At 36.8% G+C, this 18,024-nt stretch overlaps 1 protein-coding gene across 2 annotated transcripts in view; it reads right to left on the bottom strand.

Annotated features, from left to right (window-relative positions):
- Nucleotides 1–3,956: 3,956 nt before the first annotated feature.
- LOC149066997 (uncharacterized) overlaps nt 3,957–18,024 on the bottom strand; it is a 79,217-nt gene continuing 65,149 nt past the window's right edge. For both annotated transcript variants that reach the window (XM_089253051.1, XM_089253050.1), the window contains one exon: nt 3,957–8,333. In XM_089253051.1, the coding sequence (XP_089109177.1) occupies nt 7,100–8,333 (1,234 nt within the window). In that variant the 3' untranslated portion in view covers nt 3,957–7,099. The remainder of the gene's footprint in view (nt 8,334–18,024) is intronic.

Raw genomic sequence — 18,024 nt, 5'->3', positions numbered from 1 at the left:
CACCCTGGTGCTCCTTCAATCTTCGTCAAACGGTGACCCTGACAAAGGTGAAAAAACACTGGATTAATTGAAGGGGGTGTGTCATGAGTTAACAAACACACCGGGCCCCCCCCCCCATAACCTTTTCCGGGGAATAATTTCTCCGATCCGGCACACTGCTGTATATACATAATGGTAAAGCAGTGATTTATAGAAAAGAGGAAACTACACCATATGAAAAGACAATGTTTCTGAAAAAGTCTTATTACAACATAAAATTATGCATTATCATCGTATAATATAGTGCGATATATTATCGTACAAATAGAGAAGACTAATTTCCTCTCCCATTATCTACATATCAGAGCGCTATTGACCCAAGATTATAGATTTTTTATTTAGCCACCTTTAAAAAAACTTTTCCAGAACCCCCCCCCCCCCCTCCTTGTGCCCCAAAATCTTGGGTTTTTTAGGGCTCAAAAGCTCATGGCTGTCTTCCACCTTTCCCTAGAGGGTCATTCAAGTATTACGTCAGCATCGGGGGGGGGGGGGTTCGGATTTGCTGACTTTTGATGACAAGGGAGGGAGGGGGGTTTGAAGGTTGCTTACGTCATCAACCACTCCTTTTTGAAGATATATTCTAAGCTGCGCTGACGGGGTGAGAGGGGGTCAAAAATCTCTGAAAATCTGCTTACGTAATACTTGAATGGCCCCAGTCTTTGACACTGCCCTATACACAAGCTAGTAGCTCTTGCCAAGGCACCTGCAGATAACGTGGTATTTCACGGCACTATGAATATAGCTAGGTCCCCCATACATAAAGTGGTATTTCTAGGAGCTCAAGCTCTACCTAAGGCGCCCAAAGAAAAGGCGATACTTCTTGGAGCTTGAATCTTAGTCATTACTTCATAGGTTGTGGTCTGTCCACAATAGGTTCCCATGCCTAATTTCTTCAAAAGGCGCCTTAGTCAGTGCTCTTGGTGACCCTTCAGAACAGAATCAGTTTTCGTGAATACGAATACCTCATACCTAAGGTATTTCAAGGAGCTCGAGCTCCTCGAAATAGATTATGCTAAATAGATAGATGCTATTGATCGCGAGAAGGACCAATAGCAAAAGAAAAAGTTACAGCTAGAAGCGGGCAAGATTCTGCCATTTAATAAAGGTGGGGCAACAGAGGTTGATCTGAACATGCTTCCAGATGAAGAGTTTGACAGAAATTGTCAAAAATGGTAATGAAAACCTCCACTTTCTTTTTTTTCCTTCTTTTCTTAAGGATTAGTATAAACCCAATCACTGTGAAATTGCAAGAGGCGCAAATATAAATGTAGATTTTTTTCCCCTTACTCATCATTTTAGTCAGTGAAGGTAGAAAATGAAAAAGTCAGATCAAAAGTCATTTAGAAAAATAAGCGCCAATGTAGGCAAAATTTTTATTGGGGGAGCAATCGCTCCCTCTGCTCCCACCCTGGCTACGCCACTGATGGCAGCACTACACATAACAATCATTACACAGAAACAGACTTCACGTTAGGTCTGCAAAACGTACATGCACAGCTTCCAGCACGGCCCAGTTGTTCGCCCACCTGCTGAAATCTCTTCATAGAGACAGAGCGGCGGTCCATGATCTGTGGTTAGGAGGAGGAGGTATTTTCGTTACTGGACAGCTACAACAAACTGGAAATCGAGAATGCCAGAATAAAAAAAGGTAAAAGGTATTTGTAAAAGGTATTTGCATATGCAGTGTATACATACGTGGAGATTTTTTTTCTTCTGTGAATGGATGCATATGCACTAAGAAAAAGAAAAGATGCATTTTAAAATTACACCTGCTTTTTTTATGCATGGTGCCTATTTTCTCATTTCTTGTGCATATTTTGGAATTTTTAACATTTTTAGTACACATTCTGGATGTGGGGGGGGGGGGGTCATCGCATATTTTGGCACTTTTTAGTGCATATAATCCGGGCTCAAGTGATAATTCATGAGAATTGGTGAAAGAAATAATTTAGTAATTATATAGTGAAAATTTATGAAAAAATGATTGATAATGAAAAAATAATTCCAGAATTATCGGGAGGATTAATAAGAAATAAAAAAAATCTGAATCGGTGAAAGAAGTTATTTAATAAAATTTAATAAAAAGTAAATAGCAGTATTCAATAATTATACAGGGTGCGTAGGTAACAAAGCATATGGTATTTTATTAGCAAACCGTTGATCCTCGGGGCATACTTCCAATTAGAAAAAAATATCCAAACGAAAGTGTAGCACTCGGGTACGCCATTCATGTTGCAAGGGGTTGTATGGTTATTAAAATGAAAAAATATACTTTTTATACCCGCCCAGTGTACCCAAAAACCTAATTACAAAGTTGCTACCGTCTTCCCAGAGGCCAACAAAAAACATTCCACATTTCTAAGTGCAACACTCACCGAGATATTCGAATTCATTAAATGCGGGTAAAATGGTTTATCCTTACTTAACTGTTTTTCCCCAACTTTCCTTTGTTTTTCAAATATCTCAGCCAATATTGCACTTAGTTGTGGAATTTAGTTTTGTTGGCATCAGAAAAGACAGGGCAACAACTTTCTAATTGTATTATTGAGGTGTCTGTATAAAAAATTAACCTATTTATTTTAATAACCATACAACCCCTTGCAACATGAATGATATATCTGAGTTCTACGTCATTTGGATATTTTTTCTAATGGGAGAACATGCCTCTAGGATCAACTGTTTGCCGGCAAAATACCATATGCCCTGTTTGATAACTGGGAATACCAAGAATTGACTTGGTGGCCTGTGCGAGCTTCATGGAAAGTTTTAATTTGGCCTGCAATGGCTGAAAGGTTGGAGACCCCTGCTCAAAAGAATTGAATTGATTCATGCTGTAACTGCAGTCAATGCTCGTTAAGACGGCCATCTATTCTATCAAAAAAGAAAAACACGTGAAGGAATTAGTTGTAATACGTAAACATTTGAGACCTATTTGGCACCAGTTGCTATAACTCCTGATCTTTATACTGATCATCGACTGTATCTGTAGATACCAGGGTTGGATTTTTGACATGAAAAGCATCAAAAACTGGTTTAAACCATCAAAACCTAAATGAATGCCTTTTGATAATGTTTTGAACACAATAGGTATACAACATGATGAAAAACCTTTTTTGCATATTACAATGTTTTATTTTTAAACATTAATTTATTACAATAGCTAAAACAAAATATTAATTATAATTTGCAATTTTGAATTCTTAAACATAAGAGCCTAGAACATGTAAAATATAATTTTATGGTTTATTTATCTAAACTACTCATTACCTGTGTTCAATTTGCTAAGTGGAATAGAGCTGCTTAGTTTTTGACAGAGCAAGCAACTAGGATGTCCAATGTCGTACACTGAAAATGGCTCCCACATGCTACTCAATTCGCAACTGCACTCCATGCAAACAAGTGAGTTTGTTAGTTATCTTGAGGTATATCAAAAAACTAAATTTTTTGAGATAAGAATCCAGAGGACCTGTATTTATTAAGTCCATACTTAATGGGACATCTGACCCAAACACAGAGAAGGCGTTTATGTTATAAATAAATAATGATATTTAATCAATTGCTACGATCCAAAGAAAATCCTAGAAAATTATTTTCTAGTAATTCAATTCCAACCTGTTTATTTGGCACCCTGTGCAATTGCACAGGTCGCACCGCCCTAAGACCGCTACTGGACTGAATAAAGGCACTTGGAAACTAGGGCTGGCATACGGCAAAGTTGTCACGTTCAAATGATGAGCAGGGTAAGGGAGCAGCAGGGGTAAAAGTTTGAGAATCACTGATGTAAACTTATATCACCGTATATGTTTCACTGCATCAATCAACTTTTTATTTGCGACTCTGTGTACATGTGAGTAAGTAAAATATACAATTCATTCACCAATGTACCAAAAAGCAATCAAATAATCAAACACATCATATGTAAGAGGAAAAAGAAGTTTAATCAGAATTAATTCCCTCTCGAAATGATAGACAAAACAGAATACAATCATTGTATTAAACAGAACTCAATTCTCCCCCCCCCCACTTGACAAATTTTTGTTCCATTCCACATTATGACATCATATGCGAAAATTGCTGGTTGAAAAAAAAAAAGAAGATTTGATTCAATCTTTTCTTCCCTCTTCGATAAAAAATATGTGTCCATATCCATATTTACATATAATCTGTTAGGCTAGAACCAAAGAGTTTTCATATGTCGCACCACAAAATTTTAATTTCAAGTAGCTGAAAACTTTTTCAGTGATAGAAAATTGTCTTAAATTAATCCTAATTTTGAAGGGCAGAATTCACAACAGAACTTGAACAATAAAATAAATACAATGGAATCTCCCATAAGACACTTTTTGTGATTTACGTCAATAGGCTGCTTCAATGTAATTAACTGGCCATTAACAGACACTTCCTAATAGTGTACAAAATTTTATTTCAAAGGTGTCCTCCGTTATTGAGACGTTCCACTGCACATCAGGGTTTAAGCTAGTCGCATTTTTTGCAAAATGCGAAAGAAAATCTTAGAATGCAAAAGAAGTGGTAGCCACTTTTGCAAAAATGCGTACAGGAGGCCCCAAAGCAGAATGTTTTTTGATGTTCTGCAACGAGCCCTCAGCTGACTAAAATGTTCTGCGGTAAAAATTCACATATATATAATAGCGTTTTTCTACACTTTTCTTAAAATTCTTCCAGATTGTTCTGCAACAGCACTGGTTGTTCTGTGACATACATCGCACATTTCGGCATATTCTGCTTTGAGGACAGGAGGTATGGGGCCATTCAAGTATTACGTAAGATTTTCAGCCATTTGTGATCCCCCCCCCCACTCCGTCAGCAAAATTTCGTCAGCAGCTTAGAATATTTCATATCTTCAAAAAGGGTGGTTGACGTAAGCAACCTGCAAACCCCACCCTGGTCATCAAAAGTCAGCAAATCCGAAACCCCCCCCCCCCTGATGCTGACCTAATACTTGAATGACCCCTATGGAACGAGTAGAAATCCAACCATCAATCATTACATTAGCATTGTAACATTTTGCTAAAGCTTTTCTCCCCATTTTTGCGAAAGGAATTTTTTATTTAGCTTAAAACCTGCTGTACATACAATCAAGAAGCCAATAGAGACTCCTTGTATGGGGAGGGGGGAAAGAATCACTGAGAGTGAGCAACCAAACCTCAGATAAAGATGACGGGGCACCAAAAATATTTCATATCAACTGACTAGTTGATAGTCATCTGATGTGTTCATATTAAAATGAAGATATTACTAATATTCTTTCCAATATCATTTGAAAGAGCAGGTACAACGAAATCGATAAAATAGGCCAGAATTCTTTTGTCTTAGACAAGTTTGTTTTTCAAAGGTGATTATAAAATGAGCGTTACTTTCTATTGTTACGCATTTCCCAAATTTCAAGAATATGTCTTCGTACTTGTTGCAAAACCAAACATACATATTTGAAATTTTCCTGTTTTGTAATTAAAAATCAGTCCCACATATTGGCGAATTTTGAGACCTGGCATCAATGAGCTGTTTCCATAATGAACTCTGCAATTCGTTTGTTTCTGTTCAGTTTCATGATCTCAAATGAAATTGAACTTATCTAAATAGATGGATAAAACTGCTCGCAACACTGTAATGATGCAAATATTTTTCCCACTTGCACTTGTTAATTTTTGCTCAGTCATTATTAGAGCCCGGAAGTTTAGGCACTAAAAATGGCCAAAATAGGCAAAAAAGCACTAAAAATGCCTGAAATAGGCACTATAAAAATTTATAATTAATGGAAAAAAGGAAAAATAACTAAAAGATACGATACAAAGAGTTCGAATATTGGCTAAAAAAATTGGCTGCACTCATTGAATCTATTGTTTTAATAATAGATTATAATAACAACTGCATTATTAGCTGAGTTGTTGATTTAATAATCAACAGCTCAGCTAATAAAAAAGCCTAAAAAAGTGTCTGTGATCCTTCAAGATTAGGCCAGAGTTTGATTTAATCGAACACTTAATATGTGATTTTCTGACACGGAAAACAGCACTAGCTGTACTTGAACAATTATATCAAAACCATTTATAACATTTTCACACTGAATTATTTAAAAAGCATTTTCATAATATCGACATATTTTCTCAAAATTTTTACATACAGAGCTTTATATTTGATGGGTTTACATCAATTTTTAAAAAAAGATATCTCAAATTTTGGAGACCATTTTTGCATGTCTAAAATAACTTGTCATGGTTGTTTGCAGTGCATTTATGGTTCAGAAATATATAAAATCAAAACATATGGATCCTGTTAGCTCCTTACCTAGTCTGTGTGAGCCATGACCAATGAGACAGTCATTGGTTACATTATTTATCTATAATACTGTGCTGTGAGTGAGCAAGATATGTTATATGTGAATCATGTGGAGAAACAAACTTTTTTTAATTTAACCTCTACTTATCTTATACATGGGCTGCTTTCGTCCAGAACTCACAATCTTGATGCAAATTTGACGTTACGGTGATTGCTACTCAGGGCCGGTTCTGGATATTTTTCAAGTTTAAGTGAATAATATTTCGGTGATTAAAAAATCACTCCTTCAGTTGTCGTTCTAAAAAAAAAATCACACCCCCCCCCCCAATAAAGTGACTACACCTGATCAGATGTAATGGAATAGCAATGCATAAAATAATAATTGAAAGGGAAATTAAAATTTACGTACAGCTCTTTAATTCTCAGCCACCTCGTTGGGCATTTTGCCTGTTATGGCCTTGTATTTGTATAAAAAATGTCAGTCAATGAAATTTTACTAACATTTAATAAATTTGGGCAGTATACAAATTTAAATTTTTTACTGTAGGTCTCTCCGTTTGCAAGTCATTTAAGGCCGAAGGAATTTTCTATGCATATCCTGCACCATATGATTATTGAAAATCACATGACAATTTAAAAATATTCAAGATCAAGAAAGAGGTGCCCGGAACCTGTTTTCGCAACTTATTAAGAGGAAAGAAAAGGTTGAATTCGTAATGACATCGATAAACCTGCTACAATATAACTTTTGTTTGTTGTTCATTCAAGTGGAGCTAGAGCGAGAACTACTACTGCTTGAAGAGGATCTCTGTTTTTTCTTCCCGCTCTTTTTCTTGGACTGCTTATCACCAGATGAAGAACTTGATGACCGAGAGCTGCTTGCACTGCTGCTTGAGCGATTCTGCCGTCTCTTTCTCCTATGATCCATTTCTGACCTAGACCGCGATCTTGACCTTGAAGACCTACGGTTAGGCCTGATCCTCTCACTATCTCTCCCATATGGTCGACCATATTGACGATTGGGACTCTTATTACGTAAGCGAGGGTATCGAGAGAATCTTGACCTACCATCGTAAGAACGAGACCAAGAACGGCGATGATATCTCCTATCGGGAGAACGACTGTACCTTCTATAAACAGGAGACCTGCTTCTGGATCGGGATCTTCTACCGCTAACAGATCGAGACGAAGACCTTGATCTACGCCTAGGCGATTTGCTCTTCAAAATGGGTGACCTGGATTTTCGGTAGTCACGTCGAGGTGGTGATGGAGAGGGTGATCTTCTCCTGCCAATTGGGGATCGTCTTGACCGAACCGGTGATCTAGACTTGAGATCAATTGAACGGGACCTTCTGTCCGAAGGGGGTGAATCAGAAGGATGTCTCCGGGCAGACTTGTGTGATGAAGATGGAGAAGGTCTTCTGTAACGAGATGTAGAGGGCTTTTGTTCAACAGACAGAGTTTTGCTTGTTACATTCTTTACTTTGTGCTCTGCAGAACTCTGTGAACTACTTCTCATTGACGTCATTTTATCTGACTTTGACAATGGCTCTCCAACTGAAGAAAAATTAGTTCCCCTGAATTTAGAGTCCACATGTTCATCAGCATCAGTACTTTTTTCAGCACGTTTCAGCCTATCCTCGAATCCTGAAGACTTCTGACTGTTTTTTTCAAAATGTGACAGACTCAAAATTGAAGGAATCGTAACTGTATCCTCCTGCTGTTGCAAAATTTCTTTCTCTTCATCACTAAATGCTTTTAAGGCCCGAACCCTGATGGAGGAGACTTTTTTTTCCTTTGCTTGTGACCAACCTTCGTCATTTTTACGGAAGTCTTTACCAACTATAAACTCTTCTACCAGCAATGACGTTGTCTCTGCAGATGACGACAAACTACTTGAACGTGAGCTATTCTCAATGTTCTTAGGTGAAGTAATATCTCTCTTCCTAATGTATCCAGAAGACATCACCTTCACTATGGATTCTCTCGTTTCCATGCTAGAGAAGAGAAAATGATACAATATTAACAAGTCTTGTAAGAAAGAATTTTTCACTTATAAGTAGAGCCTGGATTACATATGCACTTGAATATTTCAGCTCCACCAGCATACAAATGCATAACATCAAAGAATTTTTCTAATTAGTGTATATTTTATCGCTGAATGTTAAATATTCTCAGCCACCTCGTTAGGCATTTTGCCTGTTGTGGCGTTATATTTGTATAGTTAAAGATCATGGCTGCATCATCTTCTGCACGCCAGAAGCATGAATGTGCAAATCTTCACTTCCTTTTTATCAGCTGGTTTGGATGCCAATTTTGCTACCAAAGTTTTGCCTGAAACACAAATTTGTATCTTTATCGTTACAAGCGCTACAAAAAAGTTTAGTACAATAACTTGGATAGAGTACATAAAGTAACATTGGGGGGGGGGGGGGGGGTAGAGTTAACATGTTATTTCCCACATTATTTTTCCTCCCAAGGAAATTGCACATTTGTGCTTCTGGCATGAGGGGAACGGTATCATATTTTATTCCAGTGAGGCAGTGATTCCCCAAGTTTTTGGACCCGCACGACCCTCTTTTGACAAGAATTGTATTGGCACCCCCTTCTCCCTACATAAAGTGACCATATGTCCTGATTTCCAAGACACTTGATTTTTTGTTAATGAATGTGCTTTAAATTCAATAATCAATGATGAATATGAAATCAAATAATTTTTTTAATATTTAGTTGACAAAAGTGTTTTATTATGAGATTTCACACTGCCCACATGTTTTTTACCTACGAACCCTGCGAGTTTTGCAAGTAAGGACAGAATCTGTTTCTTAAGCATCATAATAGTGCAGAGTGGATAACTTGCTAACTAAATGCAGGATCACTATCAGCAAATGTAGAGCCCAATGCAAAAATACTTTCTGGTTCCTTCGTAGGAAGACTAAATTGATTTTGTTATACTATTTTTAATATTCATAACATTTTCATGGTTGTGGCACAGCAACCTTTGTCCATTATACACAGTTATTTTTCAATTACAGTAGTATTTTCTATTATAGAGAGTACCCGGTGTAGTCCTTGCAATATATTTAACTGCCAACCCCCCTTCTTCCTGATATTTTAAGTACTCCCAATGTCTACAATAACTTCACTTCATCAAAAGAGCTTCATAAATTACACACTGGCATTATTAATTGCTCATAATCTAAAATGTAGACATTTCCCCTATTCATTCCCATATTACATCATACTGTTTTTTTAATTTTTAAAACAAAAATATTTCAAAATCAGATGATTTTTTCTGAATCCCTCTGAACTAACAAGGGGGATCACTTGATTATTGTACAGTGGAACTTTGGTTAATGAATGATTCAGTTAACGAGCAATTCTTACATAACAAGCAAAAATTTTACGCATTGTTTATTTAGTTTTATGTTATCATAACCGAGTTGATGGTTTTAGCTGACACGTGCTGTGGAATTGTGGGTAATATTCTCTTCTAGTCCCCTGTCAGTGTGCCTCACTTGAAAACGTGTGAGAGTGACTATGATACGAAATTAGATGTAGCATTTTACCCTAGCATATGTGTGCTTGAAGATTTTTTTAAAATTCTGTTTGGAGAAAACTGGGGGCTGATTGTATTATTGAATATGACTTTGAGATACAGTTGCATCATTTTAACCGGTTCCACCCACTTCAAGTAGTCAAAACTCAAACTTCAAAATTTTTTTCACTAATTCTTAAAAAGTACTTACATGATACTGCCTTAATAACTGAACTAAATTAATAACCAAAAAAATGAAATATGAATATTTGAATGAGTTAATTATATTTGAGTAAAGATTTAATGTCAAATTGAATTCAAGCCATAGAAAAAACATCCAAAATCAGGGTCGGTAAGATTTTGGTCATTATAGTAAAAACCAGAGTATACATATACAGGGCATCTCTGAACACATGGGCCAAACTTTAAGGGAATGTAAAATACATGTAAGGAAGCATTTTTTGTATTGCAATGTGGAGTCGGAAATGAAAAGTGTTGGTGGAAAAACACAAAATGCTGAGTAAATGAAAAAGCTTTTTATTTACATTATTAATTACAGTAAGTGCTCAAATGTGCCACCACTAACATCGATGCAGGCCTGGCAGACTCTAGCAAGTGATTAGTGTACCCTTTCAAAGATGCAAGGTGTTCCACAAAGAGTTGCAGCAGTGACTGAAGTTTTGCAATGAAGTATTCATTAAATGGAGTCACATGCTGTTGAAGCAAGAAGCTTGCAAATTTTTTCTTCCACGTTCTATATCGATGCGTCAAAGAGAATCTTTGATTGTCTGCACATTTCACTTAGCTCGACATTACTTGAAGGTTTTCTAGGAGGAATTGGCACTCATCATATGGTTATTTCACTGCAAGAAAATTGCATACTCTGAAGAAACGAACTGACCTCCATTATCAGAGACAATGACATCTGGAATACCTTGGGTTGCAAAGATCTCTTGAACATCAGTGGTTGCACCAGCCGATGTGGAATGCTTGTGATGCAATTCCACCCACTTTGAAAATGCACGACTATGATGAAGAACTGCTGTCCTTGGAATGGACCTGCAAAGTCCACATGCATACGAGACCCTGGTTTGCTTGGAATCTCCCATGGTTAAACAAGAGCTTTGGGAGGGGAATGATGAGTCTGTTGACAGATACTGCACGTTTTACGAAACAGTGTATGTCGTTATTGATTCCTTGCCACCATACATAGTAACGAGTGAGAGCTTTCATCCTCTCTATTCTTGGATGACAGAGATACAAGGTGTACAACACACTGGATCTCCCGGAGACTGATATGACTGATATGACAACGTGGTTGTCCCACAAAAGACAATTTCTATGGACAGATTCTTTTCGAAAAAAAATTCTGAAATTTAGAATCTGGTTTTTCATTCAGCGAACCCCTTAAGACCCAATTAAGTACTCTTGATAACACTGGATCACATAATGTCATTTCAAAAATTTCTTTAGCATGTAAAGGAGGGTCTTCTAATTTCTCAGTAAAAAGGACTTCTAATGGAGGAGGAACACTGAGATTTCAAATTTCTCTGGGTAATCTACTAAGGGAATCTGCATTTTGAATTTTTTTTCCTGGCCTATGAATAAGAGAAAAATTATATGCATTCAATAAAATACACCACCTTAGCATGCAAGGTAATATAATAACACTCTGGTAGATTTATTCTTTATGAAAATCCCTAATAGAGGTTGTTGATCGGTAATTATGAAACACTGCCGTCCATATAAAAAAATGATGAAATTTTTCAACTCCAAAAACTATTCCAAAAATGCTTTCCTATCAATCTCTGGCATAATTTTTCTCTGCAAGGTGAGAGTATTCTTGAAGCAAAGGCAATGGGAGCTTTATGACCATCAGGAAAAGCATGATTCAGTACAGCTCCGAAACCAAATGGAGAGGCATAGCTGCCAACTTTTGAAAACTAAAATTAGGGAGATTTTCTCGCAGACCCGTATTTTATGCTGAAACCACTCCCTAATAAATACAAAAGGGGTTTTTCGACACATAAAAGTTAAAGCACAGGGAATAAAATCCCTCTCAAAAAATTGAAGTTAAATAAAACAGGGATTTTACACACATGTGCAAGTTAAACCCAAGGGAATAAAATCCCTATGCAAAAAAACAAGTGAAATTGGAGGCCAAAACTTCAACAGTGATTTAAAAAAATATATTGTGTTCAATCAGAAACGATGTGAACATACATACTGAGCGAATGACCCCAAAATCATTGGAAAATAAAGGAAAAAAACGTCAATTTTTAAGATCACTGACTTTTTGTGACACTTGCTTGATGTTTTTTTCATTTCACATGGGTGATTATGTCAGTCTTTCCACCATGATAGATGTTTAATGGCTGTAACACAACTTGTACAAAAAGAAAAAGTCTGCCCTTTTCTGGGACATTTGATGGAAGGAAATTCATAGGGGAATAAGTATTTTAAAATTGATTAAATATTTTATTACTTATCAGTATTCATGTTTTGTTATCACGCGTACGTAACTTCAACAAAAGAGGAAGTTTTGACCACATGTGCATCGCTATAATCTTCAATTATTATCCAGGCTGCTAAGCTATTTCCTTGCACGATAAGAAACTTTTTGTTACCATCAGAGGGTTTGTAAAACTTCCTTAAAAAAGGAATTTCCCACTCTTCCCCCATTTACAACATGTGACGTCATTTCGAAAAGGGGGAAAAAAACATAGGCAAAAGACTTTTTGCGCCACAAGAAATTCCTTAGGGATTGTTTTCAGAAGCGGGGATTCTTTTCAAATGAAGTAGGGAATTTTTAGGGACAATTAGAGGGGTTTTTTTTTATGATTTTCATAAAAATTTAGGAGATTTAAGAACTTTTCGGGAGGTCGAGAGATGAAGCTAAAATTTGGGAGACTCCCGGAAAATTCGGGAGATTTGGCACTCATTATTTAGCGAAGATTGGCAATTCAAAACTCGTTATTTGGCCATATTAGCGACTTAACACGCTATTTGGCAACATTGGCAATTTAACACTTGTTATTCGGCAACATTGGTAATTTAACACTTATTATTCGGCTAAGTTGCTAAAGCAGCATTCGTAATTCTGCGGGCATGCTCTTTTACTCAGAATGAAAAATGTTTTCACAAAAACATATGGATTTGATGCAATGACGATCGACAACAGTAATTTCTGCTGCTTGCAGTGACAACTTTTTCTTTTTTTGAAAACAGAAACTGACTTGCATTTGCGCTTTAAAGCTGAAAGACCATTGCACACCATCTTCAGTTGCACGACCATAGATATTATTGGGGTTTCGCGTTGGAAACCAGATGAAGGACCAATAGTTTAAATAAAGGGCCGCAGTTATCCCAATCCAATTTTCGGGAACAAAGTCAAGCACAGATGCCAGGAAAATTCAAAAATTGATTCGGAAAAAAAAAATCCACATCCACTACCTTCTCTCTAATTTCGCACACTTTTCTGGACTTCCAGCAACTCTTACAATGAGAGAGACCAGATGTATTATCGGTTTGACATGCAGTAAAGTTGTGAAGGGTAAATAAAAATCAAATATTTTTTGATTGAAAATTTTTGTTCAAATGTAAAAAATATTTCTGTAGTGCTTACAAAGTGTGAAAAGCACACATGTTTAGCCCACAAATTTTCTTCCTAACACTGCACTCTACAGTGTAATCAAACTACTTTCCAATAGAGACCTCTACTTTTTCAAGGTCACCCGATAGCATGACTGAATGAATGAATACCAGAACTTTACCACTGGACTTATCCTGTTGCCGAGATCTCTTCCAGCCCAGCTTCGTGACAGAGTCTGGAGATAGCATGACTACAGAAGATGGGAGGAGGTGGTGGTGAAAAGTACAGAGGAATAAAACACGCTCTTCTTGGAAAGAAATTGTTTTGTGGCAAGCAGGAACGAAAAGTTTCTGCTGTCCTTTCTGAAATTCCGGGTATACTAAGGCAAAATTTGCCATTTTGGCTATTTGACACAGAAAAATAAGAGAATACACTATTGAAGCAGGATGGTGCAGTGCAGCACAAAGTTCCCACCCCTGCATTTATGTTTCGACAGGTCCTGAATTTGTTTCATGATGAGTTAAAACTAATCTTCTATTTTGAGCTCTGGCATAGCTTTTCCAAAAGATTAGTATTTGATGACAGAAGGACTCTAATTCTTACGGTGCTACTCGGACTGATATCCTTTACTATGCCACTTGGTCGAACTGAACCTGACAACCGTGCTTTATTGGGGGTTTTGACACTATCCCACCTTGCAAATAGCATCCGTTGGTGTGCTGGGAAACATCCTGTGGTCGGCGTCTTGTCTGTACTGTACTCCTATGTCACGATCCAGACTAAGGTCATCAGCTGGACTTCTACAAATTCTGATGCTATCCTTCCTCCAGATAGTCTCTCTTGATGTTTGGATATATGTTCAATGATCTACGCCCACATTGGTATTCCTACATCACAAAGTCAGGCCGAACCGGACAAATCTTGCCTTCTGAACTTCATTGTCTTGGTCACTCCTCTCTCAGAAGACATCAGGGCTTGAACATTGAAAATCATGGACCGTAGAAGAACTCGTCTAGATGTGTGCTGATACTCCAGACCCTCTAACAGATAAGTTCAATAGTTAACATGTGAATTTGTTCACTGTGATATATTTTATTTCAATATTCTAGTAAAATTTTCGTTAACGTTAGTAAAGTGTTATACTTAAAGATTTTGTAACAGTGGAATTGAGTATTGAATAAATGCCTTATTTTGAAACATTGACTGCGGGTCAGTTATTTTTGTTATTAAATAGGAGTGTATTGAATAATTGCACAGGCAGTTTTTTGTCAAAAGGAGCATGCACATTCTCTGATGTCACTTTATTTTTGGGTACTGGAAACACATGAATGGCTTCAACCTTAGATTTTTATGGATGGATAACATTTCCACCAATGCAATAACCAAGAAATTCAACCTCTCTAACACCAAAAAGACAATTGTTTTCATTAGCCCTCAATCCAGATTACCTCAACAGATCGAAAAATTGCTCTAATCTTTCTGCCAATTGCTTCTCCAAGCATGCTCTAACATTGAATCAAACATCATTGAAATAAGGGGTGACCCCCACCTCTAAATTTGAAAACAAATTTTCAATCAAATTTTTAAAAATTCCGGGGGCTACATTGATTCCAAATTGGAGACGCTTCACCTTGAACGCACCCTTATGTGCAATGATCGTTTGTGCCTCGGCTGACGCCTCATCCACAGGAAGCTGCAAATAAGCCTGGGCTAAGTCAATATTCAAATAATAACCCCCCTTTCAGATTTGAAAGCATCAGGAACTGGATAAGGGTGGGCGTTCATGGCTTTATTTAAGGTGACCTTGTAGCAGAAAAAATTATTTTCATAACAGCAAAAAAATTTTTCTAGTAGCATTTATCAGTTTTTTAACACATCAAAAGTTTGGCAGTAAATAAAATACACAGTTTTTATATACATATATGCAGTATAACATACACAGGATTTAAAAAAAAAAAAGTGTTATAAATCCTTGAGAGACTTTTTGATACTTATATATATATTTTTACATTTTCTGCAATATCAACAAATGAGAGGCTAACATATGGTATTTCAGATTTTAAAAATAATTTGGAACACCACTCAGGCAGTATACAATAAATATGTGTAAGTTTATGAGATGAGTGAATATAAAGCCCAGGATAAGAGCTTTTAATGACTGAACTGCCTATGTCACACTACACTCTAACTATATTACTCATGACATATACAAATCTACGAGTTTCCCCTCAGATAATTTTACTCATGCAGCTTATATGCCAGAGGGGCACCAAAATGACGCCTTGCACAGGTGAGCATTTTGTCTCAAGCCCTCCCTGCTTTTAATTCACATGATTACACACAGGGGCTATTATATATATATTTAATAAAGAGACTTGCAAAAAATTGTGACCTGTGTCCATAGAAAATAACGACCTAGGTAACCCCCATTCCCAAATGTGGAAGTCCCTAGCTGTCTGTATAACTGCTCTATCTCAAAGCACTATAGCCTGCGTGGGATGGCCATTAAAAAAAGGACAGGTCCAGGGCAATTTATTTCATAGGTTTGTTAGATCTTGTATTTTATGCACACACAGAGAACGAGAGAGAGAGAGAGAGAGAGACAGACTAATGTTTCTCATATTCAGATTTAAGAAGGGGCGATCACTGTCCTCTGCAACTGTATCTGTTTTGGAATCAACTATAAATTGTAGATCCCAATACAATTAGCCCTAGTATGCAGAATATGATAATGTGATAAAAATGGTCACTGTAGCTGCGAGGGATGCTAGCTTGTTACCATATTATTTTCCATTATCATAGTGTCTGCCACTCTGATAATGGAAAATAATATTTCCATCCAAAGAAAAGCTTTGTGAATTTTTGTTGACCTCTGCTTGTCTGCTTAAATAAGTTTTGCTGGCATCTTACAGCAAATACCTGTTGGGTATCACTTCTAGCAGTGGTGCCCATTGCACTAATGTGTTCCGAGACGACAAAGAAATTGCTATGTATCAATGGTCACAACTAGGTCACAGTTAATGAAGAACTAGCAACAAAATTTGGACATTTGCAGTCACCATCCTCATAAAAAAAATATACATACATTTCTAGGCACATAGAGTCGGGACCAGTCATAGAATATGACAAAGAAAATTTTTCTTTTAAATTTATCCAGCACCAGTCATTTTATTCCCAAAATGCACCAAACCAGAATTTACTGTTTATAGGTAAAAATGTGTAAATTACAAGATATCATGTAAATAAGTCAAGGTGAACAGGATGGTTTTATTGTGCTGTTCATCCCTGTTTTAAAGGGATTTGTTTACATTTCACTGTCCAATACAGGTGTGAATCGTTTTTGACAAATGAAGCCCTTTCATTTCCAGTTCTTTGATGAGCATTGTACATTAGGGTGGAACAAAAAAAAAAAATTTTCGAAATTGCCATTGTATAATAGAATTTAAAATAAGCCTTTATGTGAAGAAATGCCATCCCTAATTTTTTCCCCCAAAATTCAAACTTCTTGAGGTTCCTCATCGCCCCTAAAGTTTTAAGCATGTATGGAATTCTGTAACATGATACCGCAGAGGAGGCTTTTCTATTCCCCTGAACACGTGATTCGTTAAGTGACCTCGATATTATTCCCTTGTTTTCAGTACTATTCATTTGCAATCTTACCCCTTAACTGAGAGGGTGTATAGCAGTCAAAATGATGACCAGAAGCTTTTATCGTTCTGACATTTTAGGAAATACTAAAGAGTTGGATTCTCGGGTCTTGCCACCTATGGCGATGTTATGCTTTGTTATTTGCTGACTCAACGCAATATGAAGACACAACAATCAAGAAAAGATCCAGCTATTGCAGAAATTCTTGAAATTATCATGCCAAAGATAGAAAATATTTGGATAACTGCTTCAATTCCTACGGTTTCTCACCAACGGATATGCAAAATTTTCAAAGACTTTTACTGTAAATACAAGAATCTTCAGAAAAATATGAAAGCAAAGAAAGATTCTCAAACTTTCAAGTTGAACTTGAAATCTTTTCAGTGCAAAGCATGGAAATTGTTCGACATTACAGCATGCAAGTGTGATTTTGAAGACTAAGTGTGACAAGTTGAGAAAGGTCCCAAATTTAGAGCGAGATTTCTTGCAAGATCAAAGAAGTACACGCAAGATGGCCATTGGTCGAGTAGATGTTCTAACAACAAATAAATTGAAAAACAATGAACAAATGAAAATAAAAATGGTATACCGTTTGAAGTCATCTCAAGAAGAAATGGCAGAAACTGTGCATCAACCACTGAAAACAATCTATATCCAATAATTCTGAGGAAAGTGATCTATCTGAGCCAAAACACAGTTTGCCGTTGAAGTTAGCATTACCATGTACCAGTACCTGAAGCTGGTCTATCAATAAGTGCCGAAGCAAGGACTTCATTTGCTTTTGAAGTTCTACCATCATCCTCACAGATGAGAACTAAATTACCAAATGTTGCTCTTGCTTGTGATAGAACTGGTGTGTCTGATCGATTAGCTGCAACAATTGCGAATGCTGTGCTGGAAGATGTTGGGT

Source organism: Pholcus phalangioides, unplaced genomic scaffold, assembly GCF_987345545.1.
Source record: "Pholcus phalangioides strain wild (caught in Gottingen) unplaced genomic scaffold, Ppha-v1.0 ptg000031l_1, whole genome shotgun sequence".
NCBI classification, from domain to species: domain Eukaryota; kingdom Metazoa; phylum Arthropoda; class Arachnida; order Araneae; family Pholcidae; genus Pholcus; species Pholcus phalangioides.
This window is presented reverse-complemented; position numbering and strand designations above follow the sequence as displayed.